The sequence below is a fragment of the Lissotriton vulgaris genome, chromosome 5 (assembly GCF_964263255.1).
Source record: "Lissotriton vulgaris chromosome 5, aLisVul1.2, whole genome shotgun sequence".
NCBI classification, from domain to species: Eukaryota; Metazoa; Chordata; class Amphibia; order Caudata; family Salamandridae; genus Lissotriton; species Lissotriton vulgaris.
Window position 1 is genome coordinate 839,036,918 of NC_141693.1, and position 25,646 is coordinate 839,062,563.

General features: G+C 46.5%; 1 protein-coding gene across 1 annotated transcript in view; it reads right to left on the minus strand.

Moving 5' to 3' along the window:
- HELLS (helicase, lymphoid specific) overlaps positions 1 to 25,646 on the minus strand; it is a 591,428-nt gene that overhangs the window by 444,950 nt on the left and 120,832 nt on the right. The window contains exon 11 of the mRNA XM_086922383.1: positions 1,425 to 1,621. Coding sequence (XP_086778509.1) covers positions 1,425 to 1,621 — 197 coding nt within the window. The remainder of the gene's footprint in view (positions 1 to 1,424; positions 1,622 to 25,646) is intronic.

The following is a 25,646-nucleotide window of genomic DNA, read 5'->3' on the forward strand; positions in this document are numbered from 1 at the left end:
CTCCCTCACGAGAACCAATTCTTTGCTGGAAGCGCGATCGAGGTGAAGTCTTCTGTGAGGATCGAGACTGCTGGACCGAACACCTGGCTGCCTGGACCCAAGTGGTCCCTGTGACTGGCTCCCAAACCAATGAGGCCAATCCAAAAGAGGAATGGTAGTTGTACTAGTCCGTTGTCTCCGGAACTGCAATGCCAATTGCAAAGATTTATTGGTAGTAAAAAGAAATGTACTTACCTTTTTTTTAAATCCTCTCTGGTTCCCCTCCATAGATTTTGGTCAATTGTGTGCTTAAGATGTAAAAAAATATTCTTTATTAAATCGGTGTCACATTTTTATTGGGTTGTGTATTTTAATAACCTACTTTGGTACATCTAAATGGTTTACACGTGTTCCTTTAACTGAGCCGGACTGATCCATGTCACAGCTACCCAGCACAGAGCTAAAGGTGTTATTTAAAAAAAACTAACTGGATCGGATAAGGATTGTGGCACTATTATATGGTGAGGCATCACATCACATAACATAATCCACTTTCCTTCTGTGGAAAAAGAGGGATTTTCCTTAAGCCAGCAGTCTTAGCTTCCACTAATACCATCATCTTCTAGAACTCCTAGGCAATAATTAAATCTCTTTGGCAATACTGTCCACCTTATGTTCAGGCTAAATATCAGTGTGCTAGTTTCTTATTCACCTATTTGGAAATTAGCGATTGTCAGAGCTTCAGAATGTGTGTCAATAGGTGATGCAAGTATTCAATGTATATGCATCTTTCTTTTTGGCTTCTATAATCAGTTACTGCAACTTGAGATGAACAGTCAACCACCACAGACTGCAAAAGCTTTATATTGCTTAAAGTGTTTACATGTGTATTCTTTTTGGAAAATGTGCTGTATCTAATACCAATGGAGTACTGTATCCATTCATTATCCGTTTTAACCCCTTCGATGCTGATGACGAGCTCAGCTCGTCATCCGCCACGGGGGCGTGTGCGGATGACGAGCTGAGCTCGTCTTTTAACGCGGCTTTTGAAAAAAAGCTGCGTAGGGGAAAAAATCACCGCAGCAGCGATGCAGTTAAGGTTATACAGAAGAGTAGGGACTTCTAACCGGCAGCTTAATAATGGAAACGGATGTAGTTCGAATGCTTCATTTTGAAATCTGGCTACAGAAAACCTAGAGACGGAGGTGATATTTTGACACCCTCTGTCAAAATCCAAATCTTTGATCATACAGTAGTTCCTTTTGCACTGTGAACAGTGTAGTGGACAATTACCAACACTTATCCCAACTTAAGATGAGCCCTTTTGTGAAAGATGGAAAGGGCAGCTTTTGTGAAATGACACTTCTAAAAGAATGAAGAAAAGTTATACTGTAACGATTCTCAAAATGAAGCCTTCTGCAATACTTATCAGAAATCAAGCCTACCTCTTTAGGTCATCAAACACATCAGGCAATAGGAAATTTAGCAGTGACCACAGCTCTGCTAGATTGTTCTGTAGGGGAGTGCCAGTTAGCAGAAGTTTATTGTCCGAGCTTAACTGTTTCAACTCCCTGATCAGGCGGCAGTTCATATTTTTAATCCGGTGCCCTTCATCCAAAATCAGGTACTTGAAGTAGAAATTCTAAAGTAAAAAAAATGTTTAAAAATGTTTTATTACCATGTTGGATACGTTGAGAAAACACAATTAGAAAGACTTCTACCAATATGGATTAGTTACTTACCTGTAATCCTAGTTCTCATCCAGGGGTATACTCAAAGTCATAACCTATGAATAATCCCCGCCCATGTGCGGGATCCCGGAGCATATAGAAAATATATATATATATATATATATATATATATATGTGAACTATATATTTGCAGCCTAAAAAACATTTCCTAACTGGAAAAAGTGCAGCAACATTACATAAATTAGCATACATACAGTAGTACTCTTCCAAACCCTAAGGAAGAAAGAGAGCAGAAAACATTTGTATACAACAATGCTTTGCCATAGGAAAACCTGTAATTGCAGGCATTTGCCAGTAGGCTGCAGTAGAGTATAAAGCAAACAAAGAAAACTGACACCTTGCCTTAAAGGCATTAGAGTAGAGGTACCGTGCCTTTAAGACCTGAAGGCAACCCCCTGCTCCCATGGTGCACCACAGGTGGCAGTTGGGTCAGTTCTTTTTGGAGGTGCATAACACCTGAGGAGATCCACAATAAAACATCTCATTACTGTGTAACTCTGCTCGTCCGGTGAGGTGGGCGGGAGCTTATGACTGATGAGTATACCCCTGGATGAGAACTAGGATTACAGTTAAGTAACTTCTCCTTCTCATCCAGTGGATACTCATCAATAGTCATAATCTATGAATAGATTAGCAAGCTCATACCCAAAGTCTCGCGGACGAGCAAGAAGTATAAAAACTTCAGAGAACGACTAAGACATATATTGCAAATACATCTTATGCAAATAAGTTCCTTAAAGAGGCCTGCCCTACTCTGGCATCGGCCTGAGTATCTGAGTCCAGGCAATAATGGCGGGTAAAGGTATGGACAGACCGCCAAGCTGCCGCTTTACAAATTTCAGAAATAGGAACATTACGAAGGAGAGCTGCAGTGGAAGCTTTCCCTCTAGTAGAATGTGCATGTGGTTTACCCTGCAAGGTCTTGTTAGCTAGTTGATAAGCAAAAGCTATACAGGAGACAATCCAGCAAGAAATTGACCTTTTGGAAGCTGACAGGCCAGTATTAGTACTGCCATAGTTAACAAAAAGCCGGTCAGACTTTCTCAGAGGCAGGGTTTTTGACAAGTAGAACTTCAGGACCCTCCGGAGATCAAGGGAGTGTAATGACCTCTCCGGGGGAGTGGAAGGATTAGGAAAAAAAGGTAGGTAAGGTAATAGACTGGTTGATATGAAAGTCTGAAACTACCTTAGGCAAGAAACTTGGTTGCGTTCTTAAAACCACCCTATTGGCATGAAAAACTAAGGTTCCTTGCAACACAAGGCTTGGATTTCACTGACCCTACGGGCTAGGTAATCGCCACTAAAAAGGCAGCTTTCCAGGTCAAGTGCTGCAAAGAGGCCTTATGGATAGGCTCGAAAGGAGCAATCAGCTTAGTCAGTACAATATTAGGCTCCCAGGGAGGGGAACCTCACCGGTGGGAAGACTTTTTTTCAGACCTTCTAGAAAATCTTTAACTACAGGCATAAGGAAGAAAGAGGTCTGATGAGGAGACTTCCTATATGCTGTGATGGCAGCTAAATGAACCCTGATGGAGGGGTATTTCAAGCCTGATCTCGCTAAATGCAGTAGATATGGAAGAATCACCTGCTCTTGGCCATGTACCAGGTCAAGAGAGTGCTCACGACACCATAAGAAGAACCTCTTCCACTTGAAAGCGTAGGACTTCTAGTGGTGGGTCGCTTCGATTCTTTAAGAATAGTCATGCAGTCTGCTGGGAGGTCTAAATGTCCATACTGGGTGACCTCAGGAGCCATGCCGTCAAGCGAAGGGAAGGAAGGTTGGGGTGCAACACCTTCCCCTGGTCTTTGGTCAACAAGTCTGGACGGCATGGTAGGCGCCGGTGAGGAACCTCCGACATCTGAAGAAGATCGGGGTACCACCACTGGCGTGGCCACTCTGGTGCTAGCAGGATCATTCTGGTGTTGGTCCTGTAGAACTTCTGGATCACCGCCGGGATCAGAGGAGGAAAGGCTTAGAGTAACGTCTGAGACCAGCTGATCAAAAGGCCATTCCCCAGTGATCCCTGTTGGGGGAACCTGGATGCGAAGACGGGGCATTTTGTATTGGCCGCGTCTGCGAACAGGTCTACGTCCGGTACGCCCCAACACCGAAAAACCTCTTGAGCCACTTCGTTGTTGAGCACCCAATCGTGCGCTTCTACGAAGATTCTGCTGAGGCAGTCTGCTTGGACGTTTTGAATTCCTGGTAGATGAACAGCCACAATGGATAGGCCTCTTGCTAGGAGCCAATGCCAGATAGCTTGTGCTTCCAGAGACAAGACTCTTGACCTCGTGCCTCCCTGCTTGTTCAGATATAACATAGTTGTCGTGTTGTCTGTCTGAACCTGGAGGTGGTTGGTGCACAGAGCAGGATAAAGAGACTTGAGAGCAAGATGAACTGCTTGAAGCTCCAGGAAGTTGATATGGTAGCCTTGCTCTACCTCGGACCAAAGGCCTTGAACTTAGAGTTGGTCCATGTGAGCACCCCAGCCTTGAAGGGAGGCATCCGTGACAATTGACTGAGATGGAGGACGACGATGGAATGGCACTCCTCGGAGAAGATTGGATCGTTTCAACCACCATCTGATCGAGTCCCTGGCTTCTTGAGGAAGCAAGACCCAGTCTTCCCACTGATCCGACCACTGATCTTCGAGGGCTTGTTGTAGAGGTTTCATGTGAAGGCGAGCATTGGGCACAATGTAAATGCATGAAGCAATCGATCCCAGAAGAGAGGACACTTGTTTGGCTGTGGGGGCCTGATTGTCCAGAAGAAGGCGACCCTTCAGGAGCATAGATGACAACCTCTCTTCCGAAGGACACACGCTTGCCTGAAGTGAGTCCAGAGAAGCACCCAGGTAGTAGATCCGCTGGGAAGGGTTGAGAACTGATTTCTTCAGATTGACGTGAAGACCCAACGAATCCATCAGTTTGAGGAAGAACGACAGATTGTTCTGAAGCAGCGACGGGGTGGAGCTCTTCAACAACCAATCGTCTAGATATGGATAGACGAAGATCTTTCTTTTGCGGAGAAAAGCAGCCACCACCGCCATGCACTTTGAGAATGTCCGAGGTGCAGATTTCAGGCCAAACCGCAGCACTCTATATTGGTAGAGACGACGTCCGATCTGAAACCTTAGAAACTTCCGATGCTTGATTGACACTGGTATGTGGAAGTAGGCGTCCTGCAAGTCGATGGCACACATCCAGTCTCCCTGATGAAAATGTGGGAAGATCTGGTGCAGGGCGAGCAAACAGAACTTTTCTTTTTGTATGAACTTGTTTAGCCTTCGAAGGCCTAGAATGGGCCTGCATTCTTTGACCGTTCCTCGTTTTTGAACCAGGAAATATCGGGAGTACACTCCTTTATTTTTGTGAGTTGAGGGAACCTCCTCTATGGCCATTTTCTCTAGAAGGACGGAGACTTCGTCTTGTAGCAATTGAGTCTTGTAATGTGGAAGATGTTGCAATTGGGGGGTGGAACACCTGCGGAGGAGGAGATTTGAACCTCAGCAAGTAACCATGCTGCACAATATTCAGCACCCATTTGTCTTTTGTAATGGATTCCCACTCTGTCAGATGATGAGAAACACTGGCTCAGGGCTTAGGAGATTGCTTTGAGGAGAGCTGCTGTCTGTTCTTGCCCCCTCTTCCTCTGCCAGGACGACGCTGCTGGAACTGCCTCTTCTGCTGAGACTGGGATTGCCACTGAGGGGTTTGAACCCTCTGTTGGAAGGACTTCCTGTCTCCTTGACGAAAGCGTTTCTTGAACTCCTTGCGCTTTACTAATCCCACAGCTTTGACGGTGTCCATTTCTGCCTTCATTTTGGACATTTCGTCGTCCGTGTGTGGACCAAACAGATTTTCCATTGAAGGGCAAATTCAAAATCTTCTTCTGGGCGTCTGGTTTAAGCCCTGTCAGGCGGAGCCAGGCCGAACGACGGGAACAAATACCACTTGAATAGCCATGAGCTGCAAGATCAGAGGCATCCACTGCAGCGCTAATAACTTGATTGGCTACCAGGCCTCCCTCCTGTAAAGTCTCAAGGAAAATCCTGGCGATCTTCCTTGGGGAGCTTGTCTGTAAAGGGAGTCCCAAAGGGACCGGTCGTACCTTCCAAGCAAGGCAGAGGCACTAGCCACCTTCATAAAGGAAGAAGAGGTGTTGCATACCTTCCTACCAAAAGAGTCCATAAGTTTACTATCTTTTTCAGGTGGTACTGAGGAGGAAGTAGAGCAAGCATGGGACTTCATGGCAGCCGCCACAATGTTGGAATCCGCAGGAGAATCCGATCTGAGGAACAAGGGATCCTCTGCAGGGGCCTTGTACTTTTTGGCTATCCGAGATGGAACAGATCCCCACCACTGCTGGTGTGAGGAAAGTAGCCATAGCTGGTTCTAGGAGGCCGGGAACCAGAGGCAGTAGAGGCCTGTGCACTGTACGATGACGGAGGGTATCAATATCACAGAAGTGGGAACCACTGGAGAGTGCAGCGTGATATTCAGCTTTTTTGCTCCCCTGACCAGTACATCGGAGAAAGTCGCAAGGTCATCAATTGGAGAGACTCTGGAAGGAGGCGTAGAGGAATAGGTCGGAGAATAATCTCGGTAAGAGGACCTAGTCGAGGACGACCTTGTGGAAGATCTTGTACGCCGCCTCTTATGGGACCTATTTACAACAAGGGGTGGTGAGGGACAGAGTCTCTGAATTAAGCAGAAAGCTCTCACCCAGTCAAGAGATCAGGGCTAGATCCAACACCGTTTTTTAGCTCACTGCACCATCCCAGTTTCAGAACCTGGCTGTATGCAAATTAGTCTGTTCCTGTCCCAGTGCAGCATGATGGGAACAGGGCAAACCAAACTACAAAAGCCAATTCTTACACTGGGAAGGAAACAAGCTCCCGGGGACCGGTTTCTGGCATTACAGCCGTCTTCGGCCCGGTTTGCTTGAATCCTGATGGTGCAATGAGCAAGGGTCTCACATCTGAGAATACCCTTCCACGCTTAGGGTGGACAAAAATATTTACAACAAGGGGTGGTGAGGGACAGAGTCTCTGAATTAAGCAGAAAGCTCTCACCCAGTCAAGAGATCAGGGCTAGATCCAACACCGTTTTTTAGCTCACTGCACCATCCCAGTTTCAGAACCTGGCTGTATGCAAATTAGTCTGTTCCTGTCCCAGTGCAGCATGATGGGAACAGGGCAAACCAAACTACAAAAGCCAATTCTTACACTGGGAAGGAAACAAGCTCCCGGGGACCGGTTTCTGGCATTACAGCCGTCTTCGGCCCGGTTTGCTTGAATCCTGATGGTGCAATGAGCAAGGGTCTCACATCTGAGAATACCCTTCCACGCTTAGGGTGGACAAAAATATTTACAACAAGGGGTGGTGAGGGACAGAGTCTCTGAATTAAGCAGAAAGCTCTCACCCAGTCAAGAAATCAGGGCTAGATCCAACACCGTTTTTTAGCTCACTGCACCATCCCAGTTTCAGAACCTGGCTGTATGCAAATTAGTCTGTTCCTGTCCCAGTGCAGCATGATGGGAACAGGGCAAACCAAACTACAAAAGCCAATTCTTACACTGGGAAGGAAACAAGCTCCCGGGGACCGGTTTCTGGCATTACAGCCGTCTTCGGCCCGGTTTGCTTGAATCCTGATGGTGCAATGAGCAAGGGTCTCACATCTGAGAATACCCTTCCACGCTTAGGGTGGACAAAAATATTTACAACAAGGGGTGGTGAGGGACAGAGTCTCTGAATTAAGCAGAAAGCTCTCACCCAGTCAAGAGATCAGGGCTAGATCCAACACCGTTTTTTAGCTCACTGCACCATCCCAGTTTCAGAACCTGGCTGTATGCAAATTAGTCTGTTCCTGTCCCAGTGCATGATGGGAACAGGGCAAACCAAACTACAAAAGCCAATTCTTACACTGGGAAGGAAACAAGCTCCCGGGGACCGGTTTCTGGCATTACAGCCGTCTTCGGCCCGGTTTGCTTGAATCCTGATGGTGCAATGAGCAAGGGTCTCACATCTGAGAATACCCTTCCACGCTTAGGGTGGACAAAAATATTTACAACAAGGGGTGGTGAGGGACAGAGTCTCTGAATTAAGCAGAAAGCTCTCACCCAGTCAAGAGATCAGGGCTAGATCCAACACCGTTTTTTAGCTCACTGCACCATCCCAGTTTCAGAACCTGGCTGTATGCAAATTAGTCTGTTCCTGTCCCAGTGCATGATGGGAACAGGGCAAACCAAACTACAAAAGCCAATTCTTACACTGGGAAGGAAACAAGCTCCCGGGGACCGGTTTCTGGCATTACAGCCGTCTTCGGCCCGGTTTGCTTGAATCCTGATGGTGCAATGAGCAAGGGTCTCACATCTGAGAATACCCTTCCACGCTTAGGGTGGACAAAAATATTTACAACAAGGGGTGGTGAGGGACAGAGTCTCTGAATTAAGCAGAAAGCTCTCACCCAGTCAAGAGATCAGGGCTAGATCCAACACCGTTTTTTAGCTCACTGCACCATCCCAGTTTCAGAACCTGGCTGTATGCAAATTAGTCTGTTCCTGTCCCAGTGCATGATGGGAACAGGGCAAACCAAACTACAAAAGCCAATTCTTACACTGGGAAGGAAACAAGCTCCCGGGGACCGGTTTCTGGCATTACAGCCGTCTTCGGCCCGGTTTGCTTGAATCCTGATGGTGCAATGAGCAAGGGTCTCACATCTGAGAATACCCTTCCACGCTTAGGGTGGACAAAAATATTTACAACAAGGGGTGGTGAGGGACAGAGTCTCTGAATTAAGCAGAAAGCTCTCACCCAGTCAAGAGATCAGGGCTAGATCCAACACCGTTTTTTAGCTCACTGCACCATCCCAGTTTCAGAACCTGGCTGTATGCAAATTAGTCTGTTCCTGTCCCAGTGCATGATGGGAACAGGGCAAACCAAACTACAAAAGCCAATTCTTACACTGGGAAGGAAACAAGCTCCCGGGGACCGGTTTCTGGCATTACAGCCGTCTTCAGCCCGGTTTGCTTGAATCCTGATGGTGCAATGAGCAAGGGTCTCACATCTGAGAATACCCTTCCACGCTTAGGATGGACAAAAATATTTACAACAAGGGGTGGTGAGGGACAGAGTCTCTGAATTAAGCAGAAAGCTCTCACCCAGTCAAGAGATCAGGGCTAGATCCAACACCGTTTTTTAGCTCACTGCACCATCCCAGTTTCAGAACCTTGGTGATGGATCAAGCCCTGATCTTTGGCCTGGGTAAGAGTGCTCTGCTCAATTCAGACACTCTGTTCATCACCACCCCCTTTTCTGAATCTTATGGGACCTGTCACGATTCCTGCTGTGACTGTCCCTGGACCTAGAACGATGTCTTGATGGAGACCTCGGTCTTGGCCGGATTGGAGATTTTGGTCTGACAGGTGTCCTTGGCCGCACTGGAGAACGTGATCTGACTCGAGATCTCGGCCTGGGTGAAATCCTGGGACTCCAAGGAGATCTAGCTGGTCTGGCTGGAGTCTTTGCCTTAGAAGGGGAATATATACGGGAGTAATCCGAGCCCGGTCTACTCTGTCCAGATACAGCCCCTTGAGGATGTTGAGAAATCAAGCTGCCCGCAGATCTAGGCGAAGATTCTGGGGAGACCTGCACGATGTTCAAGCCAGGAGATGATGATGATGATTTTCCTCCTGAAGTCTTAGAACCAGGTGACTCCACCTCTGCCGTCACTATCCCTTGACTGCGAAATCCTCGACGTCGAAGAAGTCTGGGTGACTAGTGGCGTCGAGCGGTGTCTTGATGCTCGACGGTGATCGATCACGTCGTGAAAGGCTCGACTGAGATCCGACGTCGAAGTCTATCTCCCTCGACGTCGATCAGGTGGAGGTATTTGACGTCGACGATTCTCGACGATGATCTTCCTCGACATCGCGTCGACGGCGACCTTTCCTGGCGTCGCCTCGGCGTCGACCTCCTTGACGTCGAAGGATGGGATCTAACAGTCGCCCTAGACGGCGGCCCGATAGCCAGCGGCGACCTAGATGCCGCCCTAGCTCTCGACGCAGATCCCGTCCGCGGTGGCGGAGAGTGTCTCGACGTCGACGGAAGCCTCGACGTCGACAGACTTAGATGTAGCAGCAGCCATGGACTTCGAGCCCGAAGCATGGCGCCTCGACGCCGACTTGACTGCGGCGGAGATCTTAGACGTCGTGAAGATGATCTGGGCCTTTTCGACGGCGACCTCGACGGAGTTCTTCGACCTTCATTCCTCTTTCTGGAGACAGGAGAGGTGGAATGGCGCCGTTTTGGGCCGTGCTTGCTTGTAGGAGACGATATAGGGGCTGTGGAAGCACCCACCTGGTGACTTTTGTCCATCTCCTGCATGGCATGAAGTCGAATCTTCTCCCTGTCGCGAAGAGTCCGACTTTTACATTTTTTTACAGTGATGGCACGGATCAGGAATGTGTGAAGATGGAAGGCACACAATACACACAGAATGTTGGTCACAAGGACATTTCCGAAACAGAGCAGGCATTCTGACAGGAAATTCTTGTGGGTTACCACAGAAAAATAAATCAGAAGCCTTATTTACTCAAAAAATGTCGAAATATTTGAGAAAACTCTCAAAAAACCAATTTCAGTTGAAAACTGAAGAGCTCAAGCTCCAGGATCCTCACAGAAGGAACTGGAAAAAAGAACTAACCCAACTGTCACCTGTGGTGCACCATGGGAGCAGGGGGTTGCCTTCAGGTCTTAAAGGCACGGTACCCCTACTCTAATGCCTTTAAGGCAAGGTGTCAGTTTTCTTTGTTTGCTTTATACTCTACTGCAGCCTACTGGCAAATGTTTTCTGCTCTTTCTTCCTTAGGGTTTGGAAGAATACTACTGTATGTATGCTAATTTATGTAATGTTGCGGCACTTTTGCCAGTTAGGAAATGTTTTTTAGGCTGCAAAATATATATGTTTCACATATATATATACATATATTTTATATGTATTTTCTATATGCTCCGGGATCCCGCACATGGGCGGGGATTATTCAGATTATGACTATTGATGAGTATCCCCTGGATGAGAATTATTGGTTCCAATTTGGTTACATTCAGGAAACTAGTATTAGTAGTCCTTAGCTCACCCTCCCCACCCCCTTCCATGCTGTAGGCCTGTTGACAGGACCAATCTGCACCTTTACAGAAAATGGAGGAAGCCTGTATTACTGGTAGCCAAGCCTTGCATTTTACATTCACCATTATCCTCTTCTAGACTCTCAGAAGAAATACACTCACTAGCGCACGTACATGTATGCCCACAGCTTTATTTAAGAATATATTTTTAAAACAGAACTTGTCCAAAGCAAAAAGTGCCTTTGTAAGATCCAAAATCACCTGAAGGAGCTGCATACATCAACTTTATGCACAACCTTACCCTCAAAGAAAAATATATTCATCTGGAAACCTGAAAGCAACTTGCGTTAAAAGTCATTTCTAATATACTTTGGAAAACTCCTGTGGGAATCACTTGACAAGCAACTCCTTATCGGTTTTAAAGGAGGGAACGTGAATGACTGGCTCACTGCAAGCTCAAACCTGTAAGGAAGAAATACGGAGACCCAGAAAAATGTTTCAGGCAAGGTACACAATTTCAAAGGCACCTCAAAGCGACACTTACCCATAGCACTCTGCAAAAAAAGTAAATGGCCTCTAGAACAGTGGTTCCAAAACTTTAGAGCGACAACCCAATTTTTAGAACGACTAACTTTCATGACCCATCTAGCCTTAATGGACATTATGCGGAAGTTTTTTTAATGTAACTAAAGTATCATGTTGTAGCACACTCATTTACAGACCACCTATTTTCCATTGAAATGGTGACAAAGTGTGCCGACATACGGTTTCACTGAGAACTATACTGCCCACAAATGTATGGAAATATGGTTTCAGGTCATATTCCTTTTTTGTGCACCATCAAATGTCTTGATTTGGTTTGATACTATTAAAATGTGTTGCATCACAATTCAAAATTAAAACAAAATGTGCTTCATTTTGGCTTTCCTACCTGCTAAATGTGACAGTTAAATTACAGTCATTTACATTTGACAAATTACATAATACAGCCTTTCCTTTGACACTAGCTGTACCCCAGCAAGGTTGTCACATAATTCACTTTATTTTTTTCATCAGACTGCAAAGTGAGAGGATTTTGTAAGGATTAAAGTTACTTACCCTGCAAGTATCTGTTCTTGGCATGTAGTGCTGTAGATTCACATGCTTTGCATAAGTCTGCCATCTAGGGTTGGGCTCGGATGATTACAAGATTTTGTTCCAAGAAGTTAGTCACAAGGCTTTGAAACTCCTCTTTGGAATACTGCACATGGTCATCAATGTTATCTTCAGATTTTTTTGCCATTGGTAGTAGAGACTGTAAAGAATGCTGTGTATGTAAGACTTGAGATGGCCATGCGTTAGTATGAGAAAATATATCAACTGCAACCTACACAAGAATTTGTGTAAGAGGGATGGGGCATGTGAATCTACAGCACTACATAAAAAAAGAACAGATGCATACAGGATAAGTAACAATCTGTTTGAGGCATGTGTACTGTAGAAACATGCTTTGCATAGACTGTATAGCAGTCCATCTCCCTAGGAAGTGGTTAACTTGTGGGCGTTGCAGTTTTCGGAAAAAGTTTTAAGTACCTCCTGACCAACATTGGCTTGTTGGCATGCAAATACATCCGCAAGTTTTAGGAACGTGTGTGGAGTAGACCAGGTTGCTGCTTTACAAATATAAGCAATAGGAAGGTTTCCTAAAAAAGCCATAGAAACACAAACTTTCCTAGTGGAGAGTACTTTTGGTGTAACAGGTAAAATTAGTATAGCCTTTTCATAGCATGTCTGTTTACATTTAACTACCCATCTTGAATTGCCTGATTTCGTACTTGCTTTCCCTAAACGAGGAGGTGCAAAGCCAACAAAACAATTGTTTAGTTTTCCTAAATGATTTAGTCCGGTCGAAATAATACATGAACGCCCTTTTTACATCTAAACTGTGTAATGCCCTTTCTACATCTGTGTCAGTGTGGGATAAATATAGGTAAATCAATGGATTAATATGAAAACTGGAAACTACTTTTGGTAGAAATTTAGGGTTAGTTCTAAGCACCACTAGTTGAAAGAAAGGCTCCAAGGTTTTATGCCTGCATTTCACTAACTCTTCCAAGAGAAGAAATGGTAATTAAAAAAGTAAGTTACCATGAAAGATATTATAACTAACAAGAATGTAATGGTTCAGAATGAGGACCCATTAACCTCGTCAGGACAAGGTTTAAATTCCATGCTGGGGCAGGTGGAAGTCTAGGGAGAATTATTCTTTTAAGTCCCTCCATGAAAGCTTTTATAACAGGAATTTTAAACACTGATGTGTTGTCTATTCTGGAGATTTGCAGCAATAGCTGCAGGACATAATCGTATAGAAGTATATGCTAATCCAGCAGTTTGTAAATGCAATCAGTATAAAAAAATGTGTTTGTACCTTTGCTTGAAGAAGATTAGAGTTTTGTCTGTGACAAAATAGCAAAACAATTCAATTGTGCTGCATAACATTGCCATGTAGTTGGTTTAAGAGCTTCTTAAAGAATATTCATACAGTCTTGGTGCAAATTTAAGTATCCAAACGATCAGAATTCAGGAGCCAAATGGTAAGACTCCTTTCTTTGAGATAGGGATGTCTTAATGTTCCATGCTTCTGCAGGAGGCGGCCCGTGTTGAGGTGAAGCTTCTAGTATGGACTAGAGATAATTCCATGTGTTGAAAACCATGGTTGTCAAGCTCATGTGGGAACTATTAGTATCATGGTAGGCAATGTTTGCCCGAGTTTCCTAACCACTAATGGAAGTAGCGGGAGAGGTGGAAAAGCGTACGCAAATATTCCAAACCTGTTTATTCATGGAGCATTGCTTTTGGACTGATGGTGGTGATATCTGCTTGCTTAGTGTAGGCATTCACTTTTTTGTTGCAAACAGGTCTACCTCTAGGAATCCCCATTTGCGAAAGTATAGTTGAAGAACATTGGGATGAATTTCCCAATTGTGGACTTCTTGTTGTGATATGCTCAGAAAGTCTGCAGCCTGATGGCTTGTAACGGGGACATGTTCTGCTGAAAGGAGGAATGTTGTGGTGTATTGCCAACATCCATATTTTATGAGCTAAGTGAGCTAATTAGAGTGTGTGCCCCCCCGGTTTTTTGTAAAGAATACATTGTTGTCCTATTGTCTGTTCAAATAAGGACAACTTTGTGTTGTAGGTGAATTAGGCAGGCATTGATCAATAGATTAACATCTTGCAGCTCTAGGTGATGGATACCAGAGCTTTTTGAGTTTGAAATCATATAGTCCCTGAATAGTAAGGTTGTGGAGATGGCCTCCCCATACCTTTAGAGATGCATCGGTTACAGTTATTTGTGGAACTGGGTCTTGAAACAGCCGCCCTTTGTATAGATTGTGTGGATTCCACCACTGCAGAGAATGATAGGCAAGACTGTTTACCAAAACTAGATCGTGAAGTTGGTCCAGTGACTGAGTCCATTGCTGGGAGAGACATTGTTGTAGAGATCTCATGTGGAGTCTGGCATGTGGGACTATGTAAATACGTGATGCCATCATACCCAAAAGTCTGAGAAATATTTTGGCGGAATGTGAGTTCCTGTTTGAAACTGTTGAACTAATGTTAGTACATTGTGTATTCTGTCTGTGTTTGAGGATGCGAACGCTAGATTTGTGTTTAGCATGGCCCCTTGAAACCCTTGAATAGTAGCTGGCTGTAGATGAGATTTTTCAGGTTGATATTGAACCCTAGTTGTAGTTAATTTAGAGTCTCAAGTGTTTTGTTTGCAAAGTATGAAAGTATTTGCTTTTTATTAGAAAACTGCCTAGTTAAGGGAAGACATGAATGTTTTCCCTGCGCAGATGTGCTGCCAAAACTGCTAAGCACTTTGTGAATACTCTGTGCTGTAGTGATTCCAAAGGGAAGAACTTTGAACTAATATTGTTTCCCTGTCATAGAATTCTAAGATATTTTCTGGGTACAGGACGAAATGTTACATGAAAATAGGCGTCCTTTAGATCGAAGGTTGCCTTGAAGTCTTTTTGTAATAAAGAGATGATCTCTTGGAGAGTGACTATATGGAAATATTGTGATATTATGTAATGAGTAAGTGGTCTGAGAAATAGAATGGGCCCGAGAGCTCCATCCTTTTGGGGAATAAGGAACTATAGTGAATACACTCCTGTCCTGTGAAATGGTGGTGAAACTGGTTCTATAGCTCTTTTTTGCAACAGTGCTGTTATTTCTTGTTTTAGAAGGACTCGGTGTTGCATGGATAGTTTGTTTGCGCGAGGCGGAATATTTGGAGGATTTATGAGTTCCAGACAATACCCATGTTTGATAATGTCGAAGACCCATTGGTCCGTTGTAACAGTCATCCAGTTTTGGAGAAATTGTTGAAGACTACCCCCATCTGGTGTTTGGTGTTGTGGGGGGAAGGTAAAGGAGTCATCGTTGGTATTTGAGGAACGTGCATTGTTCCCTCTGCTTCTTCCTTTAAAATTGTTAACTCTGTAAGAATCTATGTAGAAGGTTTTAGTTTGGGTTTGTCCGAGTTTTCTATTGTGAACCAGAGGCATATGTGGAAGCTGTCCTTGCCACTGGTTTAAAATTGGGCCTACTTAATGAACCTCTATAGGTGTTAAGCTTGTAGAGCTCCCATTAATTTTGCTACCTGTCTTTTTTTCAAGGTCTGTGTCCTCCTGGGGGCCAAAGAGATGTTCCTTGTCAAATGGGAGGTTCAATATGGGCTTCAGTACCACAGGTTCGAAACCGGACACCCTTAACCATGCACGGTGGTGGTGGGTGTGGTGGATGTGGTGGTGGATGTGGTGGTGGATGTGGTGGTGGTGGATGCGGTGGAGCATGTGGTGGATGTGGGTGGGGGAAGGGAGAGGTTAAGGAAGACAACATTAGATTGGCATTGTGGCGACGAAAACATCTATGCCATGTCACACTTAGTGTCATGCGTGAGGACTCAATGTCTAGGGAAGAGCGTTAGACTGAGTGCTCAATTGGGCAAGTCTGTGATACGCGGATTGCAAGGCCAGTTAACATTGCTTTAGCTGAGGTCTCCCCTCTTAAATTAATATCAGGGCGTATTCTCCATAGCCTTGGGTCCCAAAATCATCTCTCTGCTCTTTAAAGAAGTCCTCTTAATTCATCGGTGTTTTTGTTAGACAAGGGCGGGAGTGCTATGTCCTTGGACCCCAGGATATTAGTCCTATTACCCAAGATGCTGAGTTCACTGCAAATCCCCTCCACAATTTTTTTTCCAGTTAAAAATTGTAAAATGAGTTTGTGGTCCTGTAATCCCGGCAGACGGCCGCTGCGAATGTTTGGAAGCTCTTTGGCTGTGGCTGGCAGTTCATTAACGAGTAGTAAGTAATTCACTGTTTGTGTAACCTGTTTACTAATGGTTTTTCCATCTGCCTACATCTGGGAAAGTCCTCAGTGGAGGGGGCCGTTGTCCCGCGCAGAGAGCCAGCGCCTGTCAATTGAAAGTAAATGGCCCGGCCCTCTGGCAGGGCTAGAATCGGGCTCCCAGGCCTTTGATTTATTGTTGGGCCTGATTAAAACCTACGCCGCTCTGTGCTAGCTGCGCTCCACACATTCACACAGCCCGGGCTCCTAAAATGCTGCAGTGCATCGAACCGCCTCGCTAAAATGGCCACCTTGAAAGAGATACGAATTGCAGCCTGTAAAAGTTGCGAACTGAAAAGGAAAATCTTTGGCTGCCTTTTATCTTTTTCGGCAGTGTACTCTTAGCCACTTGGCAGGCGTTTCTGAAGCAGTTACAAATAAGAAGCTCTTGTTTAAGAAAAGCCAGAGAAATGCTGGGAGAGAGAGAGTGGGGAGGAGAGTAGGAGGAGGAGGGGGGAGGAGAGTAGGGGAGGCACGGCCTAGCGGCCGTGCAACCAAGAAGTGAGGGGGCGGAGCTGGGGGAGGCTGTGAGAGAGTGGGCAAGGCAGGCGGCTGGGGGCATGTGCACTCGCTTTTAAGCTCAATGCGCATGCGCATTGAGCTTAAATTTCACGGGCACTGCAAGGAATCGCCACGATTCCTTGCAAGTTGGTTAAAGAGTGTTTAAGCCCCCATAGTCTCGCAAGCTCGATGCGCATGCGCATCGACAGGCGAGACCTAAAAAGGTCATACGTCACACAATGGCCTTCTGTAGGAATTCACTGGAAACATTTCCTGTATTCCTTAGGCAATATGCATCATCACTACAAGGCTAAGTGTTGCCAGTCACTGAGGTTGAGAATTGGGGTTGTAGCCATAGCTTCATCACTCGACTACAGAACATGTGCAGCAGCACTGTGGAATGCAGGGACACAACCAACACTTCACATTTCACCATTGAAGGCAGCTGGCTCTGTATATACTACATAAAAGTGAGGTATATATTGCACAGAGTCCAATTGAACCCAAAAGGCAGGCAGAGGTAAAGTAGATGGCACCTCACTATTTGTGGTAGTGTGGTCAAGCAGTACGGCTTTATCAGAGGACAGTGTTATGCATTTGTTGTACACAACCAGTCAGCATAGGAATTCACACACTCAAAGACAGAACTTCAGACCTATTGTTTATGTATAAAATATTTCTTAAGTTTATATTTTCTAGATCAAAGCAAGCCTGGCACAGGTAAGCAATAAATAATTAGTAATGCAGTTGTAACAGTGTGGATTGCAACTGTAAAGGTACTTTGATTGGATTACAGTAGTGTTACTGATAATGCAATGCTCATCAGACTACAGTACATATACTTTTACTTGATATTTTACTAGAAATACTAAACAGTTACTTCTCAGATTACTTTTCTCACAGTTTAATATACATGGATACTACACTGGGACATTTCTTGTAAAACAGGAAAGTAAAAGCGTTTGTTAGGACAATTTTAAAAGATTTCTTTAGGATTTCAAACTCCACACTTCAAAATTTCATAGAAAAACAGTCAATGTTATCATATGGAGGAAAGGAATATGCTACTTACCAGTATGCATCTGTTCTTGGCATGTAGGGCTGCTGACATTCATATCTGTGCATAGATCGCCGCCTAGTGTTGGGTCCGGATGATTGCACATTGTTGTCCTGGAAGAGTCTTCGAAGTATCACGAGATAGGTGGCTCCTCTCCCGGACTACAGTGCGCATGGGCATCCCCTCCATCTTCAGATTGTTTTTCGCCATTGTGGCAGAGATTAGTGTAATACAGTAAGTGATGACCATGCCTGAGAATGATTCTGAGTGCTACAGCTGCGACAGGCACCGGGGAGGAGGGCGGGCGATATAAATGTCAGCAGCCCTACATGCCAAGAACAGATGCATAGTGGTAAGTAGCATATTCCGTTCGAGGCATGTGGGCTGCTGAATTCATATCTGTGCATAGAATAAATAGCAGTTACCTCCTTCGCGGCGATTGCCCGTGCCAGCAGCAGCAGTCTGAAAAAGAGTTCTGAGAACAGCCTGTCCTACAGCAGCTTGCTGTTTGGAGTATACATCTAAGCAGTAGTGTTTGGTAAATGTATGTATGGTGGACCATGTGGCTGCTCTACATAGGTCTTCTAGAGGAATGTTACCTAGGAAAGCCATGGATGCCCCTAGCTTGCGTGTGGAATGCGCTCTTGGGGGAACTGTTAAGGTGCGTTTTGCTTTATGATAACAGATTTGAATGCACTTAACAATCCATCTGGCTATACCTGATTTGGAAATGGGGTTGCCTTTGTGTTGTGGAGAGAAGGCAACAAACAGTTGTTTAGTCTTTCTAAAGTCCTTTGTCCTGTCGATGTAATACAGGAGAGCTCTTTTGACATCTAAGGTGTCCAGTGCTCAGTCTACCACAGAATCAGGGTTTGGAAAGAAAACGGGCAGTTCTATGGTTTGGTTTGATTAATGTGGAACTGAGACACCACCTTGGGCATCAATTTAGGGTTGGTACGTAGCACTACCCTATTAGCATGAATTTGTAGGAAGGGTTCTTGAATTGTTAGGCTTGAAGCTCACTAACTCTTCTTAGCGATGTGATGGCTATCAGAAAAGCCACTTTCCATGTAAGAAACTATCTCACAAGAATGAAGGGGTTCAAAGGGTGGCCCCATGAGCCTGGTGAGAACTAAGTTCAGATTCCAGACAGGTGAAGGAGGGTGTCTGGGAGGGATCACTCTTGAGTCCTTCCAAAAAGGCTTTAATGGCAGGCACTCTGAAAAGGGAAAGATGCTGCCTGTTTTGAAGATAAGCTGCTATGGCGGCCAAATGTATCCTGATGGAACTATACGCCAGATTGCATCGATATAGATGCAATAAATAACATAAGATGTTTTGCGTGGACGCATCCAGCGGATTAATATTATTGGAACAGTAGATGACAAACCGCTTCCATTTGGCTGCATAGCACGCCCTAGTTGTAGGCCGCCTTGCCTCTTTGATGATGTTCATACATTCAGGGAGCAAGTCGAGGTAGCCAAACTATGACCTCAGGAGCCATATCGCAAGGTTCAACTGTTGCGGATCTGGGTGCTGAATGTCTCCACAGCTCTGAGTGAGGAGACTGGGCGTGAGGCGCAGCCGTTGGTGAGGCACCACTGAAAGCTCCAGGAATGTGGTGTACCAGGCCTGACGTGCCCACGTTGGAGCAACCAGGATGAGCGTTGTGGAGTGCTGCCGCAGTTTGCGTGCCACTAGCGGTATGAGCGGTGCTGGAGGAAAGCGTATGCAAATCTGCCTGACCAGTTCATCCATATCGCATTGTCCTGAGACTGCGGGTGTGGGAACCTGGCGGCGAAGGTTTGGCATTTTGCATTTTCCTTTGTGGCGAACAGGTCTATCTCCGGATGACCCCACTGCTGGAAATATGGTTGGAGCATCTGATGGCTATGCCTGCTGAGCGACCGTCTGCCATCTGTTTGCCTTTGCCTGGGAGATGTTCCGCCATGAGGGAGATGTTCCTCTGGATAGCCCACTTCCACATGCTCTGGGCTAGATGAGACAGTTGCAGAGAGTGTGCCTCCCTGCTTCTGGATGTAATACATGGCAGTCATGTTGTCCGTCCGGATCAACACAACTTTGTTGCACAGGTGCAATTTGAATGCCTTCATTGCCATGAAGATTGCCATCAGCTCCAACAGATCGATATGCATCTTCCTCTGCTGCGCCGTCCATTGTCCCTGCACGGTATAATGGAGGACATGCGCTCCCCAGCCCTGGAGAGATGCGTCCGTCAGCACTATTTGTGGGACTGGCTCTTGGAACGGTCGTCCCCTGCAAAGATTTTGTGTGTTCCACCAATGCAGAGAGTTGGATGCACGACCGGTCACCAACACTAGGTCTTTTAGATGCCCATGAGCCTGGTTCCACTGTCGTGCTAAGCACTCCTGGAGCGGACGCATGTGTAGCCTCACGTGCAGGACTATGAAGATGCAGGAGGCCATCATGCCGATCAGCTGCAAGAATACCTGCGCTGGGAGCGAATGTTGGGGTCTGATTTTCCGAATCAGCAGCCGCAAGCTGTTGACTATGGCAGAGTTTGGCTGCGCTGTTGCCGGAGTGTTTATTGTTGCACCTAGGTACTTTGGTACATGAGCGGGCTGAAGGTGCGATTTTGTGTAATTTAGTGAAAATCCTAGACTGTGTAGGAGGTGAATTGTGCGTGACATGTGGCTGGCACACTGCTGGGCTGACTTTGCTTGGACAAGCAAGTCGTCCAGGTAGGGATAGACATGGATGTGCTGTCTCCGAAGGTGTGCAGCCACAGTTGCTAAGCATTTGGTGAACACCCTGGGGGCAGTGGTGACCCCGAAAGGCAGGACCTTGAATTGGTAGTGCTGATTGTTGATGGTGAACCGGAGATATTTCCTGTGACTTGGGTGAATGGGAATGTGGAAATATGCATCTTTTAGGTCTAGGGGTGCCAGGAAGTCTCCCTGACTGAGCAGTGGCAGGACCTGCTGTAAGGTTAACATATGAAAATGTTCTGACAGAATGTACTGGTTCAGGGGTCTGAGGTCTAGAATGGGCCGCAGGGAACAGTCCTTTTTTGGGATTAAGAAGTACAGAGAGTACACCCCTGTACCTTGCTCTTCTAAAGGCACAAGTTCTACTGCTCCTTTTTGCAGCATGGAGAGTACCTCTTGCTGCAATAAGTGCATGTGCTCTGCGGACATAGGACGGTGCCTTGGGGGTATGTTTGGGGGAGTGGAGGTTAGTTCCAGACAATAGCCGTATTGGATAAGTTGTCTCACCCACCTGTCTGTGGTAATGCCTTTCCAGACTGGCAGGAACTGCTGGAGTCTTCCCCCGACCGGTGTTAAATGGTCCGGGGGCAGTGACAAGGCGTCACTGTTTGTTGGGGCGGAGGATCTGGCATGGTTATTTCCACGTCCTCTGCCTTTGGTGCTGTTCCCACGATATCCACCCCTGCTATTTGTTATTGGTGGTTTGCGTGGTCCCCTTGTTGTACTGGGCTTGCTGTAATGCCTGACCTCTAGAAGCTCCCCTGTTACCAGAGCGATGAAAGGAACCGCTCCTGAACGGCTGTGAATGCAGAGCCCCCATGGATTTTGCAGTCAGTGTCTTTTTTAATTTTCTCAAGGGTAGTGTCTACATCAGGGCCAAAGAGCAAGTCAGGGTTAACAGGCTGATTGAGCAAAGTTGTTTGGATTTCTGGTTTGAAACCAGAGATGCGGAGCCAGGCATGACGTCTCAGCATTACGCTAGTGTTGATGGCTCTAGCTGCTGTGTCTGCTGCATCGAGTGCACACTTGATGGATGCATTTGAAATCCGCTTTCCTTCCTGTGTCAGCATTTCTGCTCCCTCTTTGTAAGCATCAGGCAGGTGTTTGATCAGCTGTTCTAATGTGTCGTAGTGAGCCATATCATATCTGGCCAACAGGGCCTGTGTATTTGAGATCCTCCAAATATTAGCAGCCTGAGCTGCCACCCGTTTTCCAGAAGCCTCCAAGATTTTGGATTCTTTGTCCGGAGGAGGAGCATCACCACGAGTTTGCTTGTTTGCAAGCATTAGCCACTACTAGGGAGTCCAATGGGAGCTGGCCCTTTTTGTAGGTAGGGTCCACAGGCGCAGGCCTATATTTTCTTTCAATCCTTGGGTTTACAACCCTTGCCCTGGTGGTTGTCTGGAAAAGGTCAGTAGCATGTTTGAGGACACCTTTTAGCATAGGCAATGTCTTCGCAGATCTTTGAGGTGGAGAAAGTATTGAATAGGAAGTCTTCCTCCACTGGCTCAGCGTGCATTTCAACGTCATGGTTAATGGCCGCCCTTTTTTATCAAGGCGTTAAACGCCGCCGTGTCTTCAGTAGGCGAAGTTTTGACATTATACGACTGAGTGTCGGGCACAGCTTGTGGATCATCAGGGTCAACAGCATCATCCCAGTGTTAAGATTCCCCTTGATCAGCGTCAGTATGATAAATAAATCCCATATGACTGTAATCATCTCCCACATCCTCATCGCTGTGTGTGGGAGAATCAGCAACTTGCTGTGTATAGGACTCAAAATGTTCAAAAAACTGGTGAGGTGGCCGAATCCTCCTTCCTTTTGAGAGGGATTTTGTATGACTCCAAGGGATGTTCTGGAGTGATTTTCCGTTTGTGAACGGTGAGTTTGCCAGATTCAGAGTCGATGAAGAGCTTCGACTGATTGTCATACGAGAGTGCTTGGAACACCACCCTCTCCGAAATGGACTGAGGCTTGGAAGGTCCGGATACCTTTTTGGAGGTGTCGGCACTCCTTTGTGGCTCGACCGTCTTGGGCAGAGCGGTCAGCGGCAGTCGTACTTGATTGGTGGAGGATGCCCCGGAGACGGACCGACTGTTTTAGAGATAGACAAAGTCTTCGATCAGAGTTTCTTCGGTGGGTCACCAGCATGCTTGCGGCCTTGCGTCGACTCGAGCTCATGGTGCGCAGCAGGGCCGGCCTTGGGCTTCGATGCGATATGCGCTTTCGGGTCGGGTTTGGTCTTCGACTCGAGAGCCTTGCTTAATAGCGGCTTAGAGGCTACAATCGTCGGTTCAACAGTCTTTTTGGCCTGGAGGCCTTTGGTTGCAATGCCATGCTAGGACGTCGACGGGGTCAGGGTGACGTGCTTGACCGTCGAGACTGGCTTCGGCGCTCCGCTCTTCGGGCCGGCGCCCCCTTGTGGCCCCGAAGGGTCGTCGACACTCTTAGACTTGACTGGAGCCGAGGAGTCTGAGGGCGTCGATCCGATGACTGTCTTTAACAGTTTCGATTTTGGCTCTGTTGGTTTCAGTTTCGATGGATCGACCGATGGCTCCTTTGAAGTATTCTTAGCCGGGCCTTGGCGCGGGGCTATAGAATGGGGTGTAAGACCTTGGCTAAGGCCTTCCGGCGATGCCTCGACCTGAGCCTTAGAGAGCACAGTGTCAATATTAGGCCCCACAACAGCGGGTGGGCATTGCTCATCACTGGAGTCGTCAGACCGCCCCGAAGGCCTCTGCGTCGTCTCCTACCTCGACGTAGTCTTCTTCATGGACGCAGTCTTCTTCATGGACGCAGTCTTCTTCATGGACGCAGTCTTCTTCATGGACGCAGTCTTCTTCATGGACGCAGTCTTCTTCATGGACGCAGTCTTCTTCATGGACGCAGTCTTCTTCATGGACGCAGTCTTCTTCATGGACGCAGTCTTCTTCATGGACGCAGTCTTCTTCATGGACGCAGTCTTCTTCATGGACGCAGTCTTCTTCATGGACGCAGTCTTCTTCATGGACGCAGTCTTCTTCATGGACGCAGTCTTCTTCATGGACGTAGTCTTCTTCATGGACGTAGTCTTCTTCATGGACGTAGTGGTCTTCATGGACGTAGTGGTCTTCATGGACGTAGTGGTCTTCGTCCATATCGAAGTTAGAGTCGTGCTCCAACGCTGGGTTTGACCGCAGGTCAGGATCTTCTTAATAGACTCCTTCATAGTCATCGGCCTCGAAGATGTTCTCTGGGTCAGGCGCCGCTTTCTGAGCCGACTGTCCTGCTGCGCGTCGAACTCGAAACGTCTTCTTCGACCGGAACTTTGAACAGGCCATACAGCTGGCCTCATCGTGGTCCGGGGATAAACATTTATTGCACACGGGGCGCACATCAATGTGAGGGTATTTGGAGTTGCAGACGGGGCATCTCTTGAAAAGGCTCCGTTCCATCGTCGTAGCAGTTGGGGCCTTTGGTGTCGAAAAGTCAAATGGCTTTCGACATCCGGTCCGAAGAACTGGATGAAGTATAGGCACCGAACAAGACAATACCGACGCCCGAAGACCTTTTGGCCTTGCGCAAAGGGTATTATACTGATTCCAAACTTGAGTCAAGAAAGTACATCCGAACCGAATGGCGGAAAAAAACAATCTGAAGATGGAGGGGATGCCCATGCGCACTGTAGTCCAGGGGAGGAGCCACCTATCTCGTGATACTTCAAAGACTCTTCCAGGACAACAATGTGCAATCATCCGGACCAAACACTAGGCGGCGATCTATGCACAGATATGAATGTCAGCAGCCCTACATGCATCGAACGTTGTGTTATCGGTTTAACCGCAAGTACTTTGTTGCGGTAGTTGGTGTTCTGGGGTTAGACTCTGGGATCTCCCAGGGTCAAGGATGCACTATTTACACCCTCAGTGGCACTAAGGCGATTGAGTGCAGAGTGCTGAGGCCCAATGTTATCCAATGGGGTATAGGAGTCTCTGGTTGGTGCCTGCCAACAAGCAGGCCACTGAGTTGTAGAAGCAAAGCTACAGGACTTAAGGTCAGGGCAAATGGGCGGTTAGGCCAGCACAAAAGATGCACCTTCAGAGGCACTGGGGTGGCCGGGTGCAGTGCTCTTTTGGCGTTGGAAGCCAGGTAGTTTTCAATGGGGAGTCTCCAGTTTGCAAAGCACCACAGGGTCGGGGACAAAGGTCTTCAGGGTGTGACCACAGACAGGGCAGTGGGTTGTTGGCATGGCACACAGATGTGGGCCATGTGGACTCTAAACTTTGTTCTGCACCAAAACGTGCAGCCTGCAAAGGCAGTGTGCGAGTATAATGGTACAGGGCTTCTAAGGGTGGCACAATAAGTGCTACAGCCCTTAGAGGTCTTCCCTGGTCACAGTGCCCTGGGTACCTGTGGTACCATTTACCAAGGGCTGACATGTGGCCAGAGATGCCAATTGGGTTAGTTTTGGGGAAAGAACACAGGCCCTGGGAACCCGATTGGCAGGGACCCAGGGCACATCAAGTCAAAGTGCATCAGTAGTCTGGCAAAAAGGGGGTTACAGCAACAGAAACCCACTTTCTTACACTAGGCACCTGATTGGCAAGAGCCCAGGGCATACTCAAAGCACATCAGCAATTCAGCAAAAGGTGGGGCAGCCATGCAGAAAGAGGGCACTCACAAACATGTGTAATATATGGAATGTAAATATATGTGAAATTCTAAAGTGATGGTTAAAATTGTTTTAATTATCTTTCCACAATTTGTAAAGGACTCTTGTAACTGCTCAGCAGAATATGAAATCCTTAAAGAAAAAATTGCTTCCCTTCAATAATTAAGTCTTTGGTGGATACTCTACATGCAAATCGCTCCGCTCTGGCTTATTCCAGTGCCTCCTTGGAAGGGACATTCCAGAGGCATTCATAGACTCACACTGGCAAATCAGTTGCACAAACCAATAGACACAAAACCCCAAAGTCCTTTAGTCGTGTATCAGAGTTAGATTCTTCTCCTTTAAGTAAAAGCTAGAGTAAAAGACATGAATGTGTCCACAGCTGTCAACTGACGTAATATTGTATTTAAGGAATACGCAGCACCAA